At 44.8% G+C, this 18,377-nt stretch overlaps 1 protein-coding gene across 1 annotated transcript; it reads right to left on the bottom strand.

Moving 5' to 3' along the window:
* Window positions 1-12,650: 12,650 nt before the first annotated feature.
* LOC121444344 (ubiquitin carboxyl-terminal hydrolase 27) lies at window positions 12,651-17,091 on the bottom strand. The gene is made up of 2 exons (XM_041646158.1): window positions 17,021-17,091; window positions 12,651-15,396 (listed from the first exon to the last, which is right to left on the bottom strand). The coding sequence occupies exons 1-2, from the start codon at window positions 17,089-17,091 to the stop codon at window positions 12,942-12,944; spliced, it is 2,526 nt and encodes an 841-aa protein (XP_041502092.1). The 3' UTR covers window positions 12,651-12,941.
* Between the last annotated feature and the right edge of the window lie 1,286 nt (window positions 17,092-18,377).

Here is an 18,377-nt window from a genome sequence, read left to right as displayed (position 1 = left end):
AATTGGAAGCCTTTTGTATTAGCTTCTTTCACTTAACATGAACTTCTTAAGATTTACTCCTATTGTATCAACACATCGTCCTTGATATATCTATTATTCCATTACAAAGGTATGCCATATTTTTGTTCCACTATTCATCAGCTGATGGTCATTTGGATTTCTCCCACATATTGGGAATAAATAATGCTGTTATTAGCATTTGCACATAAGTTTTGTGAGAGTGTATGTTTTCCTGTCTCTTGAAAATATACCTAGACATCTACTTGCTAGACCATATGGTAACTCTATGTTTAACACTTTGAGGAACTGACAGGCTGTTTACTAAGCAATGTTCTATTTATATTTCCACTGGCAATATATGAGGGTTCTAATTTTCCCTTATCTTTCCATCTTTTGTTTATCCCTGTTTTGTGTTAAATATGTTTCTGTATTTATTGATATAATAACATGTTTCCATTCATTATATTAACACTGTGTATTATATTGTATTTTATTTCCATATCGTTTTTTGTAGTGCCAATGTTTGAGCCCGGGGTCTTATGCATGCATGTCTCTGATATCCGGAACATGAACCAACCTTACATCCAAGAATAAACGTCATTTTGATGCAGCACACAATCATTTTAATAGGCTGCTGACTTAGTATTAATATTTTGTTGAAGATTTTTACATTTGTTTTTATAAAGTATTTTGAGCTGTAGTTTCCTTTCTGTGTGATGTCCCTGTCTGGTATTGGCAATGTCAGAGTCTTAGAATGAAGTGGGAAGTATTCCCTCTCTTTTTAATTTTGAGTTTGTAGAGGATTGTTAATTTCTTAATCTGGTAAAATTTACCAAGGAAACCATTTAGTCTTGGGATCTTATTTGTGTGTTGTAAATGGAAGTTTCTCTCCTGCCTGCCAGTTCCCAAACAACCACTCAGAGGCTTAATATTACTTTTAAATGTTTGGCTAATGGCTCAGTATTATTGCTAGCTAGATCTTACATTTATATTAACCCATTTCTATTAATCTATGTATTGCCACATGGCCCATGGCTCACCAGTGGTGCTCTGGCATCTTGCTCCTTTAGTGACTGCTGGCATCTCCCAGACTCTGCCCTTCTTCACCTGTATCTCTGCTTGAATTGCCTGCCTGGCTCTATCCTCCCTTGGCATAGGCCAAAGTGGCTTTACTTATCAACCAATGAGAGCAACACATATTCACAAAATACAGGATCCCACATGTGTGTGCGTGTGTATGTGTTGTGTGTGTTCAAGTGTGCATGCATACATGCAGGTACATGTGGAGGGAAGAGGTTGTTGAGTGTTTTCCTCAATCATTCTCTACCTTACTTTTTGAGGTCAGGTCTATCACTAAACCTGGAGTGGATCACCAGCAAGTTCCAGGCATCCTTTCTCTGACTCCCCAGCTCAGCTCTGTTCTGCTATGCCCAGCTTCATATATGGATGTCGGGGATTGAACTTGGGTCCTTGTGCTTGTGAGTCATGTAATGACTAAGTCACCTTCCCAGCAACAGTGTGTGTTGTTGCTTGAATTTTCAACAAAACCATTTTTTTTGTCCTATTATCATTACTATTTTCCAAGATCTTTGGTGCCATCAATTTCTGAGTTGTTTTTTTTTGTGTGTGTGTGTTTTTTTTTTTTTTTTTTTTTTTTTTTTTTTTTTTTTTTTAGCATTCCACAGTATCAGTCATCTCTTCTACTACTTTACTCACGGCCATTTTAGCATTGTGGAGTCAGTTATCCATTCACCTGCTTTCTCTGGTTTATTTCAATATCTGCACTGTCTTTGGTGTTCTATGCTTAGGGGTGAGCTTTAAGAGTTTGATCTTTCTCAGTGTTCTCTGGGCTTCTTGGATCTGAGGTTTGTTGCCTGCTGCTACTTTGAGATTTTTTTAGCCATCATTGTTTCAAATTTATGTTATTTTTATTTCACATGCATTGGTGTTTTGCCTGCATGTTTGTCTGTATGAGGATGTTGGATTCCCTGGAACTGGAGTTATAAGCAGCTATGATCTGCCACACGGGTGCTTGGAATTGAACCCAGGTGCTCTGGAAGAGCAGCCAGTGTTCTTAACCACTGCACCACCTCTCCAGCTCCCCATCATTGTTTCAAATAAGTCTTCCACCTTTATCTTAGTGAGAGCTCTCTAGGGAACCAGGATGAACAGAAAACACACAGTGGATATAAACTATGTTTAATGTCTGCTGTGGCTGAAATGACAAGAGGCTTCAAGTCCTTTAATGTCTTTATTTTAGCCTCCTTTCTTAGTTTTGGGATGTTTTTCCATGTTGCTCCTCAGAGAGAATCTGCCTTGCAGTTCTTCCCAGTGTTAGTCACTGCTACACAGGAGGCTAGCTGATGTGGCAAGCCAGTGCTGGGGAAGGGAACTGGGCTATACTCTTCTGATTATATTTCAGTCTCTTAGTAACCCTGGGCATTGACCACTGTGACCTATACAAATGTTTCTGCTTTTCTCGGTAATTTTAAGTACCTTCCCTAATACTTTTCTTGTTGTAGCATTTCAAGTTTATTTCCAATAAGTCTTCTTCTTCCTTATAACTATGGGATTACTCAAGAAGCCTGGAGTGAGGGTAGAAAACATCTAAGATAAAGTTTCTGCACTACCCTATCTCAAGGGCAGACTTCTGTTGGAAAGAAATACATTGTGTTACACTGCTAGAGCCCTGTCGGGGTTTGTTTTTCCCTCAGACTCTCACAGTACTGGCTAGTTTCATGCCAACTTGACACAAGCTATTGTTGTTTTGGAAGAGAAAACCTCAACTGAGAAAACGTTCCCACCAGATTGACCTATGCGTTAAGCCTGTGGTGCATTTTCCTGATGGTTGATGTGGAAGGACCCAGCCCATGTGAGCAATGCTACCCTTGAACTGGTGGTCCTGGGTGTTAGCAAACTATAGAAAAAGGAAGGGAGGGAGGGAGGGAGGGAGGGAGGGAGGGAGGGAGGGAGGGAGGGAGGGAGGGAGGGAGGGAGGGAGGGAGGGAGGGAGGGAGAGGGTACTATGCAAGTCATAGAGACATCTTGATAGAGTGAGCTGCTATGGGGTTAGGGAGAAACCTGGTGCTAGGGAAATTCCCAGGAATCCACAAGTATTACCCCAGCTAAGACTCCTAGCAATAGTGGAGAGGGAGCCCAAACTGGCCGTCCCCTGTAATCAGATTGGTGAATACCCCAACTATTATCATAGAGTCTTCATCCAGTAACTGATGGAACCAGATGCAGAGACTAACTTGTGAAAATAGATTATTAATTAGCTGTGTTTTAATTATTTCTTACAAATTTTGACACCTGTGTTATCATCAATTCTATTGCTTCATTTACACTGTGATTTTTCCTTCCGCCTAGGAGTTGTCTTTAAATTATTAAAATTTTTGGAATTTTATCGTTTCTTTTTATTTCTAACTTAGCCACAATATGGCTAGGGAATTGGTAGGAATAAAACCACTTCTGTGGTAATTGCTGAGATTTGCTTCATAGCCAAGAATGTGGTCAATAACACAAGTGTGCTTGAAAAAAAGCGTGCATACTAACTGTCAGATGCACAAAAGAGAACCCGTGTGCCCCCATTAGATTGCACTTGATAGCTGTACAGTTCAGACCTGTGTTTCCATTGCACTTTTGCCTGATTTATCAGTCCATGAAGTAGGTATGTCAAGATCTTCTATTGTGTTTATATATGTGTTAGCTTTTCTCCTTGTAATTCTGCCCATTTTGCTATATAATTTGAAAGTACATTACTGAAAGTTATGCTTACATACATCTTCCTGTTGAACTGTTTCTCTTCATATTTTGGTCTTATAATCTGTTTTGTATAGTTTAAAGCAGATTTTCACTAGCTTTCTTTCAGTTGGGGCTGCCATACCTTTTTTTTGTCCCTCAGTACTTTAAATCTTAGGGACTGGAGAGATGACTCGGTGGTTGAGAGTACTGGTTATTCTTTCAGAGGACCTGGGTTCAATTTCTAGCACCCACGTGGCAGCTCACAACTGTCTGCAACTCTAGTTCCGGGGGATCTGACATTCTCATACAAACACACGGCATGCAAAATACCGTAAAAAATTATGAAAAACTTCAAATCTTATGTTTCAATGTGTCTCTCTTTGATTAAATTCATTATTGTCACTATTATTTGTGTGTGTGTGTCTGTCTGTGTATGTGTCAAACCATGTATATGCCACAGCATGTATGTGAAAGGCAGAGGGCCACTCTGCAAAATTGGTTTTCTCTGTCCACCTCTTTGTGGCTTCTGGAGCTGGAACAAGAGCCCTCAGGCTTATGGAGGCAGTATCTTGACCCGCTGGGAGATCTTGTAGGCTTTTGATATGTCTCTCTTAAAGATTACATAGCTGGTTTTATTCTCCATAATCCAACATGACAATTTGTTAGCTAGAGAAGTTAGCAAATGCGCGTCGCTCCCATTGCACTACTTGGATTTGGATTCAATCAGGTGGTTTTAAATTGTGTGCTCTTTTCACCTTTGTTTTTTTTTTTTCAGTGTTGGATTTTTCTTCTCCTTTCCTGTCTTCAGTTTCTTTGATGCCCCTCACCCCCACTTCTCCCTTAAAAAGCTTAGAGATGGCATATTCTTTCAATCACTCCACTTTCCCCTTCTTCTAGTATGTATGTTTGGAAGTCATGAAAATATTTTCATTTTTCAGATTGCTGCCTCAGAAATAGCAATGTATGCATTTCCTATTTCAATTTTATCTCAGTAACTCCATTTTTCACTAATGTCCACAACTCTACCATGTATGGTCACTGAATTGGCTTATTCTTCTACAAATTCTTTTTTTCCCAAAACACTATATCACTTTTGAACTTTGTAGTTGTTTTAAAATTAACACCCAGCCTCTTTAGGCATGGCTCACACCGTTCTTTCCAAGTATATGTATAATAACCATGATCTGGATCTGTATGGGTTTGCCTTCCTTATTTCCTTACCCAGCATACTCTCCGGTCATTCTCCATGGATATTTATTGGGGGGGGGGGGGGTTCCTGAGACCTTTAGAGGCTTTGCATTTGTTTTTACTGAGCACCTTGGAGTATCACCTGTCTGGAAACCACTGTGCATGGCTTGAAGTTTGTTGGTTGACCCAGGCCATTGTTAGTGGTGCATAAATCTATGTAAGAATCGGAGTGTCAGGGAAGGATTTTTAACACCACTTCCTGCTTTGCCATTACATTTTATCAAATGAGTTCTACTAAACACCAAAGCAGCCGTCTGTGTGGTTTCCCAGAATTGTTGGGTATGGGGATGGGCTTAGTTTCCTCTATCACACTGAACGACAGCTCAGGCAGGCAATATAGGTAGATGCCCACATAACAAATTAGCTTAGGCACTCAGAGGGCCATCTTACCTGCCTAGTTAAAGCTTTCATCTAATAATTAGCCTGGAAATTTCTGTCTTCTTAATGCTGCATTATTTTAAAGTGGTTTTGAAAGATTTTATCCAGCAATTTTCATTACTTGAGTAGAAAGGTTGAATCAAATTACCAACTATGCTTTTACCAACCTCAAAAGTCCCGGCTTTTAAATGCTTAAACATTCTTGACAACACAGTGCAACCTCAGGCAATATTCCTACTGTCTTTTCAAACAATACAAAAAATTGAAAATGTTTCAAATATTAACAATAGCCTACTGTCTGGCATGTTTTTGCACTCCAATGTGTTTAGTGGTAGCTTTTGTTTTTTAACTCTTTCTCAGCATCATTACTAAGCTGTTTTGTTGGGCTTTTCTTTATTTTATTTTTTTCAGGATCTCACTCTTAAGTCTAGGCTGGCCTGGGATCCACTATATAGCCAAGGCTAACCTTGCAATTCTGACCCACCTGCCTCAGCCCTTCAAGTTCAGAGATGAGCCACCACTACAAAAGGCTTTTCTGGTTGTTGTTGTTGTTGTTGTTATTTTTAGATGGATTCTTGCTATGTTGTCCAGGTTGGTCTTTAATCTCTGAGTTTCAGAAATCCTTCTGCTTCAGCCTCCCAAGATGAGACTTTTGTACCTCTCATCCTAGCAATATTGTTTTAGAGACTTACTTATTTCGATTTCCTCACAGTCACAGCTTTTCTTCCCTGTTCCTTGTCTCGTATTTACTCCTCTCAGCTTTCCCTTTCTCTCTACCTAAAGTCTATCTCTCAGGATTTAGTATGGGTCTATTATTGCTAAGCGTTCATAGTTTTCTTTTTCTGAAATTGTCCTTATCCCACTCATCAGTCTTTCTTCTCCTTATACCAACTGGTGACTCACCTTCGGGGCACATCATTTCCTTGCGAGAACTGTTTTGTTTGTTTGTTTGTTTGTTTGTTTTTATGAGTAGTGCTCCTTTTTTCTATTTTAAATAGTTTATGACATCTACATCATTCCCACCACTCCCTCCCTCACCAGATCCTCCCTCCCCCTTCCAAGCTCATGATCTCTTTTTCAAATTATTTGTTTTATATATACGCATGCATATATAACCCATTATTTTAGCTTTGCTCATATAGACATGTGTCCAGGGCTGACCACTTAGAATTGAACAAAATACGTAGGAGTTTGTCCCAGAAAGCAAGTGATTCTCTTACTATAGCTGTTACTCATATTAAGTGTACTAGCTAATGGGTTTCACTGCAACACTTACATGCATGCATGTAGCAATGCAGGGATTCTAGGTTTACCGTTGCTTGTTTCTAAGTACACCTGGAGCAGTTTTTCATTTTCTGTGAAGGTTCCACATGGCCTGGCTTGTCAAAATCCATTGTGCGTATTGTTTGCTTTTGTTTATATTATAGATATTTTAATAATTCTATTTTAATGTTTCAACCTGTGGGTCCCATAAGACACAGTAGGGTAAGTTTAGCCATCCACATTCACACGTGAGATACCCAGAAATTTTCTATTTCCTGGTTGCTCAAGACAGAACAAAGACCTATCATTATTTCCTTCTAACCCCCTCTTAATGGACAAGCCTATCTAGTAAAATATAAAATATAAAAAATGTAAATATAAAAAAATAAAAATATAAAAAATATAAATTGCAACTTTTCTTCCTTTGGTGGCCTTGAGTCTGTGTTGCTGGTAGCTGTGTGACTAGTTGACTCACAGCTCTGAGCTTCTGCCCCTAGGGTCGAATACCAGGAATTAAGAACCTAGTGGATAGTTTCAGTGTTGCTGGCTTTTTTTTGTTTTCCTAGACATTTTCCATAAATTTAAATTTTCGTTATCGTTCATCTCATGTTAATATGTGTTTGTACTGGGGGAGGCGCTATTCATACCATCTTAGTGTTGCCAGAAGCCCTATTTTACACACACGATTTTGCACCTTTATAATTATACTTTTTCCTTATCAATTTCGTCCACATAAAAACCCACTTCTTTAAGGGACAAAGAAGCCTAAGAAGCAGCTAGATGACAGGCATATAAGAGACCTGGTCTCTGTCGGATGCTGGATTATGTTCCAGAAACACTGCCCATGTATTTTATGTATGTCATGGCCCTGGGAACCAAGCTTTCTTAGCACAGTGATTCGCAACCTTTAAACATTTTAATAACAGAGCCCCTTATTTAAATATTCCTAGGACGATGAAAGGAGACAGAGACAGAGACCCACATTGGAGCACCGGACTGAAATCTCAAGGTCCAAATCAGGAGCAGAAGGAGAGAGAGCACGAGCAAGGACCTCAGGACCGCGAGGGGTGCACCCACACACTGAGACAATGGGGATGTTCTATCGGGAACTCACCAAGGCCAGCTGGCCTGGGTCTGAAAAAGCATGGGATAAAACCAGACTCGCTGAACATAGCGGACAATGAGGACTGCTGAGAACTCAAGAACAATTGCACTGGGTTTTGATCCTTCTGCACGTACTGGCTTTGTGGGAGCCTAGGCAGTTTGGATGCTCACCTTACTAGACCCGGATAGAGGTGGGAGGTCCTTGGACTCCACACAGGGCAGGGAACCTGGTCTGCTCTTCGGGCTGATGAGAGAGGGGGAGTTGATTGGGAGAGGGAAATGGGAGGCGGTGGCGGGGAAGAGACAGAAATCTTTAATAAATAAATAAATTTAAAAAAAAAGAAAAAAATAAATATTCCTAGGAACCCCTGAAATCGAAAACAGAGTAGCTGCTGTGGTTGAAATGGGGGTTGAGATGTGCTTCTCCCCAACTTCATATCCTTCCCCCCCCTCGCAACCCTCGCTTCCTAAGGAGTCCCCCAAAGCATCTTGTAGAATCCGCGGGTTCCCAGTACCACTAAGTAAAAAACAAGTAGGCAAGATCAGTGGCTCCCACAATGTGGTCACAGAGTCAACATGGGCACCCCCTGGGAATGTGACAGAAATGCACATTCTCGAGACCCCTATCCCCTGTCTACTGAGTCTCAAACTCCAGAAATCACTGAGAAGAATTTGGATTGCTATATTCAGTTCAGTGGATAAAAATGATGAACTTCCCAGGATTTTTTTTCATGACAAAAAAACCCCTGATATCCCAAACTCATAAAATTATCCTGTATAAAAGAGCGCATCCTGACCAAATGCCTCTATAGGAAGTACAAAGACAAATAACACAGACCCACCCTGAACAAAGTTAGGGTTCGTGTCTCTGAGTCACAAGCATGCTGTTTCTTAATCTGAATGCTGTTTACAGGGAGGGGTGTGTTCATTTTTACAGAAATTCATCGAGTTTAAATGATATGTACACGTTGTCTATTTAATACACGTCAGCACAAAAGTTTCTCGATACATGGGCAATCTGCAGGCGGTAGTAACTGAAATGACAAACTACCGTGGGCCCTGGGCTACATATTATCAGAGGCTCTGAGCCTTCACGTGCCAGCACTGGTTCTAGTGCGGTGGAGGTGTACAGGTGCCACTCTTTCCTGATGGGCAAGAACTTTTGGCTGGCGGCACCCTTTATCAGCACTCACAGAGTCTAGTGAGGCGTTTACCAACGTGACCTGCAGGCCAGAGTCAGCTCCAGTATTTGGCTAGCCCAGCAAAACTGGCAGTAACAGAACTCTGGGACTCCAACCAGATTTAGGCCAAGAAACTGGAGAAAGAATATGTAATGGGTGCTAATGTAAGAGGCCATCCTATGGTCCCTCATTCTCAGCTCTAGGTTCCTGGGGGCCTCAGTTACAAGCAGTCATCTTTTACCTGTGCTCTTCAGTACCCTGATCATAAATATATGCATCAATCAGTTCTTTTTTTTTTTTTTTTTTTGCAGTTTGTATTGAGTTAAAGAATGAGCGTTCACCAAATCCAGCTGGACTGGGACTGAATGAGCATAGGATCAAAGTGAATGTGGCTGACAACTGGGGCCAACTGAGAAGTACAGACTGGGATTTGTCTGTACTGCATGTACTGGCTTTTTGGGATCCTAGTCTATTTGGATGCATACCTTCCTAGGCCTGGATAAGAGGGGGAGGGCCTTGGACTTCCCACAGGGCAGGGTACCCTGCCCCCTCTTAGGACTGCAGGGGAGGAGAGTGAGTAGGGGAGCGAGGGGGGGGGGAGTGGAAATTTTGAATGGTATTATTTATAAAGTAATAAAAATTATTAGAAAAAATTAAAAATGAGTTTTAATTTCACCGGCTTTTACTCCTTTGTGCTCAAACAGAAACACCAGCTCAAGTAAAATAACCCAGTTCTGCCTCATAGTTCAATAGGTCTCAAGCCAGTTTATCTTTCTTATCTGCGAATGTGAATGTCAGAGGCAACGCAGTTTAGCATGCTTCTTCATGCTAGGCCTTGCTGCTGTGTACTCTGTTCACGCAGCCGCTTAAGATGTAATTACCCCTTCTCTCTCCCGTCCATACTACCACTGCCTCTGTGCTCGACATGGAAAAACTGGTGAATATGCCTGACTGTTACGTCCTGATTCCCTTGGCAACCTCAGTTGTGAAGATGCCTGGTCATGCGCCCGACATTCTCATGCCTGAATCTCAGTTTGGACTCCAGGTCAATACGTACCTGAGAAGAGGCGGTGTTCTGGGTCTCCTGGTGGCATGATTTAAAAGCATGCCCAGCTACCATCAGATTCCATGACTCCGTTTGGGGGTAGGTAATGAGCAGAGGCATGAGACTAGGTTTTGTGCTGGGACAAGTTGCCCTGTTCCTGAAGAATGAGGTGTTTAGTGTAGTTTTGTTTTGAGATACGGATATGAGGTTCAGCCAGAAGTAGCAGCCGTAGATGCTTTGGTGGTCTGTGCCTTCCACCCACAGGAACAAGGAGGTCAGCTTCACTGGTCTCCCGTCAGTGAGCTCCTCTTACAACTATTCCTGCATGCAGGACATTTACGTGACAGCCTCTGTATGCAAAAAACTCAAAATGAGGAATGCTCTATTAAAGAATGGGACTGTCAGCAGACAAAGCAGGGCTGTGGAAATGCTCCCGATTGAAGGGGAGAGACGAAAGACACTTGACAAACATAACCCTTTTCCCTAGACCAGATCCTATAACAGGAGAAATGCTAGAAAGGGGGGCATTTGCTGGTCAAGGGAGAAACTCGGCTTAGAAATGATAAATTAAACACTGTAATAATGTTCATTTTTCTAAAGCTCCACTGTGGTAGTGTATGGAGCATGTCTCTTCTTAGGAAACGCCCATTGAAGTGCTTCAGTACAAAAGGCCCTGACGTATGTACTTTATCCATATTGAGTTCATGTACAGATGTGCACACACACAAACACAGGTGTGCCCGTATGGGATGATAAAGCAAATGGAGCAAAAAATGTTAATAGGTAAATCTGGGTAGAGAGTAAAAAATGTTCTTGTTACTTTTTGTGAGTTAGAATTTGTTTCCAAATAAAACATTTGTAAATGCTAAAGGACAATTTCTGTGCACGCAGTCAAAACTCTGCTGGCACGTCTGACTGAATTTCCCCATGGCAGACATGAGGAATGGGGACATAGCTGTGTCTTCCTAAACCGGGTTACCAAACCCAGGCCCAAATAACTTAGGAAGTGTCACCCGGAGCTACCCACTTATTTATCTCCCCCATCCTCCAAAACACCCAATGTAACAGCAAAGCATTTCTTCTGAGGATTGTGGTGCTGAAAACATTTGGGTAATGAAAAGGAGTGTGTTTGTTCCATCCATCCATCCATCCATCCATCCATCCATCCATCCATCCATCCATCAATCCATCCAGTAAATGTTTTAAGTACCTGCTCATTATGTGCCAGAAACTGTGCCAGGTGTTAGATCCTGTCTTTAAAAGCTCTCATGGAGGAACTTGGAGGGGGGTGTAGCACAGTGACAGAGTGCTTGACTAGCATACACAGGGCCCTCGGTTCAATCACTAGCATCAAAATAAACAACCAAAACCTATGAGCTCACTGGAGTAAACCCACAACTACAAAAGTCTCTATTTCCCAATGAGTTTGCTACAAAGTAGGACTGGAAAGCCTTTGGGAACCCTGTTGTTTATTGGAGACACTGGATCCACTGCCCACGCACCTGGTCCACACCGAGCTGCCTCCAAGGCCTTTCCAGGCAACAGTTACTTTTTGTAGTCAGTGCCGAAGAAAGGATGAGTTGTGCTTTCCCCATCCCAAGGTCTTCCCATCTGTCTCAGCTTAACTCTCTGCAGGCTGCTCTGTCCAGTGTAGCAAGCCTTTCTACCAGCATCTCTGAAGTAAGTTTTGGAAGTCTTTCTTCTAATCTCTTGGTAAATATCAAAGCTATACTCACAATGCTTTCTGAAGGGGGGGCACCAAACACCATTGTGTGGATGTGTTATACCATCCCCAGAATCCCACCACTGTATTGCTGATTCATTGAAGTAATGTCATTGTCTTTCGAATGGACAAAACGTGGTAATTTTTTTGCCCCCAACCACCAATTTGAGGTGTGACACTGACTACGATGCCCTACACACAATGGAGTCTGCTGCCGTGGGAGAGACGGCGAGGATTGTTCATGTGTATGACTGTGTGTGACCTGGTGTGTCATTTCTGTTCGTGGCATTCACCTCTGACGCCTCCGATGAATTATGGCCCAGTCCAAAAAAGTTTCAGATTCAGATCCAACAAATGTTTACTGAGTCCCTACAAAGTTCCAAGCCTTTTACTTTGACTTTGACACAGTTTATAGCATTTAATCTTTAACAACAACGCTTTAAGGTAGGAATTACCTGCATGTTACAGATGAGAAAACAATCGCAAAGAAGTTCACTGATTTGCTCAAGTATATCATACAGCTTTTAAAAAAACAACAACACACACACACTACACTGTCAGCTGAGGCCTGTCCTTGTTAAATGCTTACCTTACAGCATTTCTAGCCTTCTCTACTGTTGGAGCACCTGCTCCCCTTCTACAAGCCCCCTTATTTTTCTCTTTTCACTAGCCCACGTGGGCTATCTTTTTTAATACTGCATTTAATAGCACAAAAATCACAAATACAAAGAAACTGGCAAAGGTGTTTGTCAATGAGCTGTCCCTGCCTCCTTCACTGTCCTGCTTTCAGCCCCATGTACACAATGGGCTACATTTTAATAAACTTGTCCTTTTCCTCCCACAAACATATAACTGTTATGTGATTGGTCAATTGAAGCTGAAACACCCATGGAGAAAGATGTTTTACGGTTACAAGGGCACACCCCCCCCCAACACCACCCCCTCCCCCCCTACACCTTCCCACACAATCTTTTGGAGGAATATAGGATATGAGCCAGTGTCACAATTTCCCTGCTCTACCTTCTCCACCCAGAACATTCCTGCCTTTCATTTCTTTCACATGACTGTTTAGACTAGTGCCTCTTCTCCCTCCTCTCCTATTTCTCTTCCAATCAGGACCTTTTGGACACTGGGTACTGTTAAATTCTTACTCTGTCAGGCCCATCGGCCTCAGTCAAGTAGATCAATTAAATCTCGATGCCCGCTGTAGTACGAGTGTTGTCATCTTCCATTACAGGTAGGCCTGCGTGCTGCTTTAGTAAGCTTGTGTATTCATTTCTTTCACCTTTTCTGACTCGAGTTCCAGGACCTGTTTGTGATAGAACAGTAAATAGCCTTCACTGTCCAGCACATCTTTAATACTGGCCTTGGTGATGACGGCATCATCACACTTGAACCACTGGTCCCTGTGGTGCCGAATGAAGCTGGTGTAGTGGCCGCTCTCCAAGGTTCCCTGGTGATTAACCACAGCAAACAAGGAATACTTATTCTCGTTGTTCCCGCTATTAGTTGGCAGCTGCAACTGTCCATTCATTCGGGTTTCTTTACTTGACGCCATAAATGGTGTCATATCCAGCTCCAGAGGAAAGGAAATGTATGTAGTGATCTTGCGCCTCTGTTTGGCTGAGTGTTCAAATCGTTTGAAATGAAAGCAGGCAACAACTGGCAACTTCTTCATAGTGAGCTGTTTGGTAGATTCTTGGTAGCTTTGGCAACTACCACATTTGATTTTGGCACTGCTTCCTAAGTGCTCTGGCCTTGTAAACCTTCGCAAGCAGTCCGTGAGGGTACTAATGCCTGGTATGTGGCTTTCCCCATTCACGCTGCTCTCCCTCCCTGGACTCATAGGCCAGAAGGATGTGCAAGAGCCAGGCAAGTCCAGACTGATGTCCCAGCATGGGTCTATAGTGGTGGAGACACCATGGCAGGCTTGACAGGTGACATCTGACTGCAGGCCACCTGTGAAGATTTGGTCTATGATGCAGTTACAGTGGTTGAGATTGCTGGCCACTTTGCCAACATCATCGCCCTTGCAGTGCCTGTGCAGAACATCTAGGGCAGCGATGAGGAACTCGTGGGCATCCTGCTGCCTGTACCCTGCTAAATGACGAGCGTGTATCCACACCAGGTGCAGTAACTTATAGGGAACGTGAGGAGATGGGTTCCCAGAATACAGCTCCCGAAAGAGCGAAGACATCTCACAGACCAGACATAACTCTGGACTGGGCATTTCACACCGGTGCCTGTCAGAGAGAAAGAAATCTCTCAGTATTGGAGTGTGGGTCAGGGCCTGAACAATACAGTTCATAAAACATGTGTTGCCAAGATTAATCAGTCCTCGTAGGCCGATGGTAAAGCTTGAGGCGATTCTTCTTCTTCGGGGGTTGTGTCCCAGCAGTTCGAACTCAGGCCTGGTCATTTCCCAGGTGGGATATTTCTCACCAAGGCCCAGCACTGAACACTGCTGCTGAGAAACCTCTGTCGAGGCAGAGGCTTGTAATTTCAAGGCTTCTCTTTGCTCTTCTTTGGCAATTTGCTCAATGTCTTTGTCATACACATAGTCTTTACACATGAAGCAGTATATACCTCCATAATAAAGATCTACCGCTAAGTTGTGCTGTTTTGTCTCAGCGTGCTCATGGATGTGTTTCTCTGTGAAGCAGCCAAAGAAGATACAGGAAAGGCAAGAGTGGAGTCTGTTTAAATGGGTGCCACACACATGGCAGATGCACGACTTTGCCTTGCTTTTCCTGGTCTCTGGGGTTCCACACCACACGAAGCACTGGTAGATAACCCGCAATTCCTGCCTCCAGTTCTCTCCCACCTTAAAGCTGTTCACGTGGGAACAACCTGGTGGCCCCACGGTAAAATCCACATCCAGGCACCCGCCCCCAGGACCGCGCCGGGGCCGGGACCGGGGCGGGGGCCGTGGCCTAGGCTGCGGCGGGGTACGGAGCCTAGTCTGGGGCCGGGGCCGGGGTCGGCGGCGTGGGGCACGACTGCGGCGCGGAGAGGGATCGGGGACCCGCGGCGGATCGGAGGGAAGGGTGGGGGGAGGAACCTCGTCGCCGCTGCCGCCACCGCCGCTCTGCGCTGGGATCTCATCCTTCGGCTCCTGCTCGGGCTCCCCCTTAGGCTCCTGCTCTGCCTCCTGTAAGGGCACGGGCTCGGGCTCAGGTTTCAGCTCCGGCTCTGGTTCGGGTTCGGGCTCGGGCTCCTGCTCGGGCTCAGGATCCGGCTCGGGCTCCGGCTTGGGCTCGGGCTCCAGCCCGAGCTCAGCCCCAGGGCCCGAGTCCTCCGCGGTCTCCACCTTCCTGGTGGCGTCCACCTTCCCTGCGGTCTCCACCTTCTCGGTGGTGTCCACCTTCCCAGCCGCCTCCACCTTCCCCTCCACCTTCCCCGCGTCCACCTTCCTCTTTGCCTTCTCCGCCGTCTCTGCCGTCTCCGCCTCCTCCAGGCTCCTCCGCCTCCACGGGCTGCGGCTCCTCCCCCTGCTCGTGGGGCTCCGGCGGCCACTGGGCGTGGTGGCACGGGGGCCACGCAGACCTGGGGTGTCTCCCGTTCGGCCTGAGGGAGCGCGGTGGCTCTGGCAGCTGGACCCAAGAGGGACTTTCACTGAAGGAGGCAGCAGCGGAAGCAGGCGACGCCCCCGGGAATGCTCCAGCCGAAGCCCCCTAGCGGAGGCCGCTTCTGCAGCCAGGCCCCGTTTCCTTTAATTCAATATTTCCCAAACTTGCTTGTTCACGACCATCACGTGGGGGAGCGTGTTAAAATTACAGATTCCTCAGCTCCACCCGCAGGCCTACTGAATCAGAGTCTGGAAGGGAGGCACTCCGGAACCCCGATCTCTAACTAGAGCCGGAGAGGCTGCTAGTGCTCAGGCAAGTTTGGGAAACACAGCTCTAATTCATTGAGGCTGGCGGGAAGTGGGGCGGGGACCGCGCAGTCTCTTTAAGGCGCTTCCAGCTCTCAGCTCCAATCGCTGCTCTGACCCCCTTGGCCGTCTCCTCCCCTCTCATACTGCCCTCAAGGGTGCAATCTTCCCCTAGCGTGTGGGGCCCGGGGGCGATAATGTTGTCTTGCCCAGAAACGTTTCTGAGGCCGTGAAATATCCCTTCACAGGGTGGTCGTGAAGAATAAAGGCAGAAGCTTTGACATCTATCAGCTGAACCTGCCCAAAGAATGCCCCAAGTCTCCCCTCGGGGTCCAGCTCTTGCCCTCCCAGAACCGTTGAAACCTCAACTCCACTATGGACAGGCCTGGGCCTCAGGTCTAGCGGGACCATGGCACTCCCAAGGCCGCTCCACTTGAAGTGGCTGGCTCCCTTGACTATCACATCAGTGATCTAAACTTCCTGGGCTGACACCTTGCCCCCACCTCAGCCTCCAAAGGCCCTGGGAGGGATGATTGACTGCTGGCCCCCAGACACTGCCCTCACTGAGTAGCCTGCGGGCAGAAACCTCCACTCCAAAGTCAGCAGGGAAACCAGAGGCTACAAGGCCACCCCTACAGGTGGCACCTCCCCTAGGCTAAAGGGGCCCAAACTACAAAGTCTGGGATCCTTACGGTTTAGCAGAGTCTGGGGTGAACAGCAGGTAGAAATTGAAGGGCTATCTGTGGAGTTGCCACGTGTCCGGGGTGGGGACTGCTGTATGGATCCCAGGAATCTAGAGCGAGCCCCTCAGGTCTTGGGCAGATCTGGGGGTGCCAGATGCAACTGCTGCTTCCAGAGGGTGTAGCCAAAGGCAGGTATCAGCATGTGGGGGTCAAAGGCAGAGAGTGATCTAAGAGTGGGATGTGTCAGTGTGGTAGCCACCTGTTCCTGGGCACATTGCCCTACTTTAGGGGTCTGTGCTGCCTGCAATGTACAACGAAGTGTTGCTGATCTCCCCTGGAAATCAACCTTCACCTGAGTCGCTTCATAGAGGAAGCAAAGACAGACTCCTTGGGGATTAATCAGGAACCTGGAGCGCTGGGGAGGCTGTCTGGTTCCCATCTAGCCCAAGGCTGCCTTGTGCTAGCCTTTCCTAAGTCAGCTGTGTTTCCGGGTCCTTAATCATTATTCCAACAAATGCCTGCCCTTTGTTGCCTGTAACTACAGGAAATGCAACCGTGCGACTGCTTAAGGAATGCTGTGGAGGCGGCTGCTGCAAATGACAGCTCACCGAGCACAAATGGGAGCAGGGGACAAGGAGTACCTTCATCCTATATTCACAGGCTAACAACGGACAAAGAAGCCTGAAGATCTCCATACTTGGGAATGTTGCCCTTGAACAATAGCTCTGTGACCCGATTGCCTGACTAGTCAACTTCCTGTAAAGCACACAGACGCACCTGGACACCACCCAGGCCAGCAAGTTCGGAAAGTGGATGGCTCCGCCACCATTCACCCCACAGATGTTCATTCAGTGCCTATTCACAGCCAGGTATTGTGCTAAAAGCTGGAGACCCAGCACTGAGCCAAAGACACCCCAGGGTTAGAATCAGATTTGGCTTCCCTAAAAGGAATACACACTCTGAGGAAGTGTCTTTAGGACAGCTAGCAGGAAAGAAGCACCAAATATGAATCATTAAATAAATAAATAAATACATACATATACCAAAAGCTAGCTGAGTACCTTTTATTTTAAAAAATGCCCCCTATTGGAAAATGTACAACTTGGTTGTTACTTTCTTACATCCATTTCCTCATTGTACTCTGCTTTTGCTTTAATCACCGGTCGCGGGAGCTACCATAGCCTTTAGATGTATGGAGCTTGTGTAATAGGCAGTGAGACCTGGGCAGATGTCCCCGTCTCTGTCTCACAAAGACCTGGGAAACAGTGACCACAGAAGACCTCAAGAAAGACAGCTCTTCCTCTCTCACAGATCAAGCCCGTAGGAGTTAAATACTGTTCTGACCACAAGGTGGCAAAACACTAAATGACAATTCCTAGTAATTTTTCTGTTTATATAAAACGCTCTCTAAAAATATTTTGGAAAACATGGTCTCTTTCACACAGTTTTTGGTTGACATCTAAAATTTTGCATCGTAAATGTCACTTGGCTGCAAAAAAAAACCATAATTTCTGAGAAGTGTTAACCTTCCGAAATAAAACTGTTACGTCAGTGCATTACACAAATCTGGGGAAACCTAAATACGTTAGTGAGCCGAGAGCCACTGTCAGCTGCTTTAAAAGCTCACAATAGAGTTCTTTGACAGTTGCCTCTGGTACCTCCTTCCTTTTCTCCGGAAGTTCTTATTCTACTGTATTCTTCCAACAATTTTTTTGACCCAATAACATATAATTTTGCGCTTAAAGCAAGTTGCTATTTCTATGGACTATTGTTGCTTATTGCTCAAGTGAGACCGGACTAAGAAAATAGCCTTCCTAATCTGTTTGGCTAAATGTTAACGCAGAGAAACCTCTCATATACGAAATGGGAAGAGACATTTTCTTTTAGAAGCATCATTCAAGCCTCTGCATCCTTTTGAAAATATCGCACAATGGCCTAGCTTCAAAACTCTTTCTTGTGATTTATCAGCTGAAGACTCCACTGGGATTTCCTTCAATTTTATTGGAAGCAAACAGTTAGCAACCATCTGAGGCTCGAAAAGATTCGATTCGCATGCACTGTTAGAGCGATTTATTTGTTCACCGTAGATGTGGTGTTTGGAATTGTCTCTCTGGCACCCTGAGGATTTCACACT

The sequence above is a fragment of the Microtus oregoni genome, unplaced genomic scaffold (assembly GCF_018167655.1).
Source record: "Microtus oregoni isolate MIOR12 unplaced genomic scaffold, Mior012 000121F_001, whole genome shotgun sequence".
NCBI classification, from domain to species: domain Eukaryota; kingdom Metazoa; phylum Chordata; class Mammalia; order Rodentia; family Cricetidae; genus Microtus; species Microtus oregoni.
This window is presented reverse-complemented; position numbering and strand designations above follow the sequence as displayed.